The 7,627-nt window shown below is 42.1% G+C and overlaps 1 protein-coding gene across 1 annotated transcript; it reads right to left on the bottom strand.

The window, feature by feature from the left end:
• Positions 1–1,590: 1,590 nt before the first annotated feature.
• ZSWIM2 (zinc finger SWIM-type containing 2) lies at positions 1,591–7,208 on the bottom strand. Its single transcript, XM_078655953.1, has one exon. It carries the CDS (start codon positions 6,959–6,961, stop codon positions 5,057–5,059), a length of 1,905 nt encoding a protein of 634 aa, XP_078512079.1. The 5' UTR covers positions 6,962–7,208; the 3' UTR covers positions 1,591–5,056.
• Between the last annotated feature and the right edge of the window lie 419 nt (positions 7,209–7,627).

Genomic DNA, 7,627 nt, shown 5'->3' with positions numbered 1-7,627 from the left:
CTGCCCCCAATAAAAAAGGGGAAAAAGTTAGGTCGGAATGCCTGGCATGGAGGCCTGCAGTACTTAAACTGCTACTGACCCTACATTCCCAAAAAATGCAACTGTTTATAAATGCCCACTTAATAAATACAGTATCCATGGATGCCTGCACTGCGACGCTCCTGCTATCACCTCTAAATCGAAGGGAATCTATTTTACAATGAACATGATTAAATTATTAAACATTCAATTGCCTCTGAAAGCTTCTTCCTTTGGTGTGATGAAAGTTGCATTCCATTTTCAGCATACTGGCTGCCAGAGGCTTTACTCTGAAAGACCACGTAATGGTGCTGTTTAATCTATGTCCAAGCAATTATGTGCAGTTTACCATATGAACTCGCTTAGGAGTTGCATAAAAAGCAAAGTATACCAGAACGTGGCCCAATAATCACCTAACAGGAAAGCATATCATAGCATAGGCGAGTCACACAAGTCTGTGGCAATACTTTAAAAAATAAAACAGATCAGTTCACCTCCATATAAAGAAAGGGTGCCCGTGCCGCTTCATAACAAAGAAAAGAACCCGACGTTTACTCTGTTTGTCATTTAGCAAATTCCTCTGTTACTGACATCATCAGAAAAGAGGGCGGAGTAACAATGAGAGGAGGGTGGGTCTGAAGGAGAGGGAAAAACACGTAGCCAACAAGCACGCTTCAAATGCGTGCAGCCACAAAAGAAGTAGATGAGGTAAAGGGGGAGGGCAAAAAAAATAAGCACAGCGCTCTGTGCAGCTAAAACATAATAAAAAAAAGTTCCACAAAAGAGGATGGAAACAAGAACCTTTCAAGAACCTGGACCATGGGACAATGATAAGAAGAACACACACGAAGAATAACAGGAGTTTGTATGGCAAAACCAATAGAAACAGAAGGAAAGTAAGTGGCAAGCACAGGAACATTGAAAAGCAAGGGCGGGATGTAAGCGCCTTTTAAGCTTTAAATTAAATACAATAGATTTCACAAGTACAACACAAGCGCTGTGCAGTCGAAACCTAAAAAGAAAGTGGCATTTCATACTACAAGCCCACATAAATGTTTTTTCACAGCGTAACCCCATTAAGCAGGCCCCAGGCGCAGCTCTCCCATGCTGCTGCACCTCTCTGCTTCCTTCCTGTTTTTCTGAGTGTTTTCTCCTGCTTTTTGCTTGTTTCCTACTTCTTTCTCCATCCTTTCCCCTCCATTTTTCCTGCGTGATTTCTCCTGCTGTTGCCTTGTTTTTCACTGCTTTCTCCGCTAAGCAGCTAGCATCTCCAGCACCTTGAGACCCTTACAGGTGATTTGCCGCAATTTATATATACTGATTGATTGATTTTAACATGTATTAAGGAATTATATAGCAATTGGATTACTGCTGGGGAAATCAGTTCAACAACACTTTGTGTAACTAAGGAACACTGGGGCTTACAGCACAGGTATGACTTTCAGTGTCCTACTACGTACTTATTATTTCAGTATGGAGTGGGGCTTTACATTGATTATGGCAGGCTTTAATAAACCAGCTATACAAACATACCATTTACAATAATACACAACACAATTATGAACACAACGATAAAGGTAAAAAATAATATTTATTAATTAGCAGTGATTTAATATCAAATCAAATAAATAGCAAAACTAAGGATAGGACTACTTGTCAGTCAAGTATGAAACAATGTTAGAATGAAAATTCAACACTACGGAAATTAACAAGGCAAACTTAGTGCATAATAAGTTTTAAAATATTCTGTGACAATCTGTGGAACTAGCACAATCTGTATATCTGTTGCAAGTCCATTTTGAAGAGGTAGTGAATACTCTGCATCTACAGAACGTCTGTTGATGGGTGATTATCCATTTCTGGAGAACTCGGAGTAGGCCTTCTTAAGAACGATAAAGCTAACAGAATTTGTAAGCAAGAATATCCATTACTATTAATTATTTTCTGTACCAAAGCCATAGGTAGCCCCAGCATTCTTGAATAAATCGTGAGAAAGCTTGGACATAGACAAAGTCCAAAAGGCAGCAGTGGAGAATCGCAGCCTGTGTAACTCAGTAACTAGATATTAAAAATATAGTTAAAGGAAAGTTACAGATAGGGATTAAGTCACAACCGAAAGGCCATGGAAGATCGCCAAAAGTCTGGCACTAAGTGATTTGTCAATTAAGGGTGTACTAAGTAATGGAGAAGCCGAGAAGGGAATCCATAGTCTCCTGTAGTTTGGGGCTTGCCTGAATTTAAAAGCATGTCTGTGTGGGACTAGGTGCTAGGCAAATCTGCAATGACTAAGAAGCTCAAGCCAGAACAAACGCTGCCACAGGTTTCAAAAGTGTTAGATAAAAACACTCTGAGCAAATGACACAAACATTGGTACCCAATTCTGCACAGATACACTCCTGTAAATGACAAAAAGCACAATTTCCTTATCGCTTTTGGTACTAGCTTATACACATATAATTATAGTGCTCAACTTCATAATAGAAAAATATTTTTTAAATATATGTCTCCACCTCCAGAGTAGTCATAATTTTAGGAGGTGACTGTAGAAGAATGGAAGTTGGTGAGTGGCTAAAATCGGTTAATGGATTTCTTCAACTGAACTCTATTGGATGGAGGTAAGCAAGACAACTACCCCAACAGTAGCACCCACACAACTGATCCCTTCACAGGAGATAGTGTCATCTGAACTAAAGTTTGCAGTAGTGACAAGCTCCTATAGAAGAAAATTTAAATCCGTCAATGGAGCAAAAAGCTTCCTGCATACTACTTATTGTTAATATAAAACACGTACACTTGCTAGACATAAAACAATCAAACTTCAAAAGCAGTAATGGCACTGAGTCAATAATGGTGAATATTAGGAACACTTGTTGTTGGGCAGACAAAAAAAATTATGGACGGCAGTCCTGAAACTACTGATTCTGCTGGCTGTGTGGCTCAGCAGTTGGAGCAGCTACCTCTGGAGGACGGGTCTCACGGTTCGATCCCCGGCTCTGGTGGCAGCTCAGCTCAGCACCAAGTAACTCATGGCAATAGCTCAATTAATCTCCCCGATGGCCCCCAGCACCTTGAGATCCTTAGGGGTGATTAGTTTGCGCTTTACAAATACCAGATTTACTGTTTGCAATAAGCTACTTACAGAAAAGCTGCAGGTGAGAACAATAATAGCATGGGAAGAGATGTTGAGGATACACTTCTTGCAAATTAGGATAAAGCAAGTTACGCTTTAAAAAACAATCAGTTGCTAAATTAGTCAGCCTTGACTGGGAACTGCAACTAATTGGTTTTGTTTATGCTTGCTTTGGCAGTAGAAAAAAAACCACTCAGGGTGGCAAATGTTTTGCAGGTAAGCCTAATGACAAGTGCGTGTTGCAGTGACCAAAGTAGATTGGTGCTTTCGTCATTAAAAAATGTAGTAAAAATGCACAAGAGCGCAAAAAGAAGTAAGAGGCCTAGTATAAGTGTGCAACTGCCGAGCCTGCATCAATTTGTTTTTACCATTGGAAAGCAATGAATGCGCAGAGGGCTGAGCTGCAAACAAAAGTATATGTGGGATCCCAAAAAGAAGCAAGCGGACAGTAGCAATGTTTTCAGCTGCCTGGACCTCACTCATTTTTTACAATAAAAATAAGAAATGGAAAACAAAATAAAGCATGAAGGTGAGGGATAGGGAGCCACGAGGGAGCAATGGATGAGTGGGTTGGGGGCTATGGTGCTGAAGATATGGGACCCTGAAGGGAGGAGAAATAGAGAGGGAGAGACATACAGAGACAGGGAGCCATCTGCTCAAAAAAAGCACTAGAAATCAAGTAAAAAACATATGAATTTTTTTGTCATGAGTGGAAGAATGCAACTTATACACTCAATATGATGGTAATGCTCCAGTGATAGAACAAAGACAATGCCAATGAATCGGGTGCATGCTACTGAGATAGATACAAATCTATTCAATAATAAGCAAGGTGCGGACCCAAAACCCACTGTATGTATTATTTCATTGTAGTGAGCTACTGCTACATGTAGGCGAGACTGCAAAACGGCAGGACTTTGGTATTGAAAGACTGACATGCTGGCTTCCATGATGCACAGGTTGCCCTTCTTCAAACATATTTAGAAAGACCCCTAAACTCGACCACGGGATACTTTTTTTATGAACCTTTGTTTTCAATAGCTGCACAAATGGAGGTATTAGGTAGATGTAATTGTAGAAGGTGCATTGTGAATGTGGTGAGGAAGTTAAGAAGAAAAAGTGACTATAAATTGTTAGGTGGAATTGCTCCCTGCTCTGACATATATTTATACATATGTGTAGAATATGAAAAACAAACCATCACCCATGAAGATTCTAGGTTAACAAAGTTTCTAGGTTAATTAAAAGATACGTGGTATGCTTCATGTATCCTTCAAGACTGAACTATTTAAATGAAAACAGTGCTATGAGTCAAATTATGTCTGGGACTTTACAAAGGTAAATGTGAAAAAAATGTTTGTAAACAAATATTTGAATGCATGTTATATTGCACTAATACCTACTTTATTAATTCATCTGATGTAGTTCAGTTAATTGTAATAAACTTGCTTATACATTTTTTCTAAGCTTGAAAAATATATAATCTTAACTGAAAAAATAACTTCATCTTTGCTCTTTTATCTCGTTTGTACTGCACATATTGAACAACTAAACATGTTGTATTGTTTCATTTCAGTCAATAGAGAATATAAGTTTAGAGTGTTCAAACATTATAAACTGGTATTGACAATATATTCCAATATAAAGAATAAAAAAATGATTTGCATCTTGCCCTTTCTTAATCTTTCCTCATGGTGAATAAATATTGTAAAAGTATGTGTATTTATGTGTTAGTTGGAAAATGGTATAATTTACTAGAGGTAATGTTACAAAATAATTTTTATAGTATGAAAAACATACTGTTCTGTCAATAACCTAAAAAACTTGATAAAGTCTACTGTAAAAAGTGAAAGTCGATGTTAGGAGAAATTCCGTTTGCTTCAAGGTTAACCTTTTTTTTCCAAAGCATTATCCATTGTTGTTGAGAGGAATACCCTCCATCAGGAAAGCTACTTCTGGACTTTGAAGAGTGGTGGGGATTTGCTTTGGCCTCCTCGAAAGGAGTCGATGGCGTCCTTTTTGATTACGCATTGGTTCGGGTTCTCCTTTTAGATTGAAGTCAGAAGTATGTACAAAAACACCACTTTTGAAATCTGCCCCAAATCCAAGACCCGCTGCACTTTTACTGATGTTTCTGTTGTGCAGTGCAGCTGCCTGCTCTAAACCACCATGATCTCCTAGAAAATTAGTGCTATCCTGCATTGTATTTATATTATTTAGATTTCCACAAGCAGATGATGAACCTCGGATACGTTTAGGAAGAATTCCTTTCCGGGTTAGAATACAATCAACGAACTTGATTGAGCATGGCTTTTTGGTGGTTTCTAGGGCTACGTCTATACAACTGCTGAAGGGCTGTGAACCTGCGATCCCAGCTGCTCTGCAGTATTTGGTGCTGGATTGTCTAGAGCCCTGAAACTCCAAGTCATTAGAGGATGGGGTATGCTTGAGGTCTGGTTGGTCCTGTTCCTGAAAAACTGTTTTCCCATTCATTTGAGAGATTTCCCCAGCATGCCCATGCACTTTCTGCTTAATGAACAATCCAGTTCCAGGTATGAACAGTTCTGCTTCCTTTGTGTTTGACAACCTTGTACTGATTGTCATTGATCCAGGGTTGTTGAGCTTTTCATTGCCTGTCACTTCCTTCCAAGTTATGGGATTGTACAAAACTTGTTTATCAATAGGACACGCATCTTCATGCAGCAACCACTTGTCAATGCAATCCCTGTGAAATGTGTGTCGGCATGGCAGGAGTCTTGCATACTGACGAAGACTGAAGGCCTTTAGGCAGATCCTACACTGATGTCCTGGGGATAGCAACTTGCTACTTTGTCTAACCAACATCAGGGGAAACGATTTAAGGACTTGCTTTGGCAAACGGCTAGATCTTCCTTTGATTGCTCCCATTTCTTCCTTCGGCGAAGTCTCTAACCCATCGCATGGTTTGTGTTCAGAAGGCGATTTTGGGACGTACCCAAGAGGCCTCCATCTTTGGTTCCTCTTCAGTCTGGAAAGAAACTGATGAGGGGGGTGACGGCCAACAGCGAAGCATCCCTGACACAGGTGAAAGTGATTGCACTCGGTACATTTGTAGCACACCCCTTCAATAGGAAGAGTCATGCAGTTGTTACAGGGGATGCCCAGGTGTCGCTCAAGCTTCTCTTTCTCAGCCGCCGTCACCGACTGGCTCGCGTTCCTGATCTCTTCCTTTAGGAGCTGCAGCGGTGCGAAGTCCTCTCTGCACAGCGGGCACTTCAATGCGCACCCGATCTCTGGCTTTGGCTGGTGTTCGGTCCAGATCTTCATGCAATTGATGTGTACGGCGTTCCCGCAGGTCCTGCAGTAGGTGACGGGCAACCTCCGCCTCAGCAGCTCGTCCTGGCAGATGGGGCACACGTCCTCCGAGTCCAGATCCTTCTGTCTGCCCTGGGCCTCCTCCGCACCTGTTGTTGCGGGGACCGGGGGCTTTCTCGCTGCTGGGTCTGCGCTGTGCAGCCCCCGGAGGATACTGTTGATTTCCCGCTCCACCAACCCCGCTTGGTATGCGTACTCGTGGTCTCTAGGGAGCCTGAACCGCCGGAGAAGCAGCCAGCAGATGTGCTTGCAGGGCTCCTTCTCCCGCTGGAAAGAGGAGCAGTTGCAGGTGTGCGGGTCCCCCAAGAGCACCTTAAAGGGCTTGGCCTCGTCATCCTCTCGCAGCAAGAAGCCGGTGGGACCGGTCTCGCGCAGGATATAGATAGTGGTATTGGCTGCCTGGTCGAGGTGCCAGCTGACAGCGTCGGTCGGACCCCTCCTCCAGGGAGTTTGCCTCATGACAGCTCCCCCGGGATAGACTGTGGCAAAACACACGAAGGAGGCAGATGTCCGCAACTCACCGTACCCTGCAGTGCCGCTGCGGTCTTCAGGCGGCTCGTGCGAGCAGATTCATATCGGGGAGATCTCAAGCTGTCCTCGTAAAGTAAGCAGGCTAAATTAACCGTTTATTTATTTTCTATTCCAGTACTTTTGGCAGTGCGGGTATCAGTCACAGGACTGTAAAGAGGCAGTGAGGCATTCCTAACACATTTCTTTCCTATAGCAACCGCACCGCCGTGCGTGCAGCCATGGAGCCGGTGACGCCTGACGTAACCGTGTCCTACAATTTGCGTGACGCGTCAGACGTAAACCGTAAAAAAATCAGCGCCTTGTTGAAGTAATGCGATGCTTAGTTGCCTACAAATTGAGGCAGACTTGCGAGATGTGTTTGTATCATGCTGCATTGACATTTTGTAATACATAAACAACGATTCCACATCCGATTGTTATATTTTTCATCGTTTATTGTAAATAAAAACACACAAAAACGTGTTTCACATGTATATCCGTGTTCTAAAATAACAATAATACATTGGGCCAGAAGGGAGCCGCTTTATTGAAGACAGGTGCACTTCACAAACATGTTCCTTGGCCTTTGCCCTACAAAACTAAACCTCACTGTAC

The sequence above is a fragment of the Lissotriton helveticus genome, chromosome 8 (assembly GCF_964261635.1).
Source record: "Lissotriton helveticus chromosome 8, aLisHel1.1, whole genome shotgun sequence".
Taxonomy (NCBI): domain Eukaryota; kingdom Metazoa; phylum Chordata; class Amphibia; order Caudata; family Salamandridae; genus Lissotriton; species Lissotriton helveticus.
The sequence above is the reverse complement of the archived record's forward strand: the minus strand, read 5'-3'. Positions and strand labels throughout refer to the sequence as shown.

Excerpts from the sequence above, each read along its gene's own strand:
- ZSWIM2 (XM_078655953.1), bottom strand. The coding sequence starts at position 6,961 with ATGAGGCAAACTCCCTGGAGGAGGGGTCCGACCGACGCTGTCAGCTGG.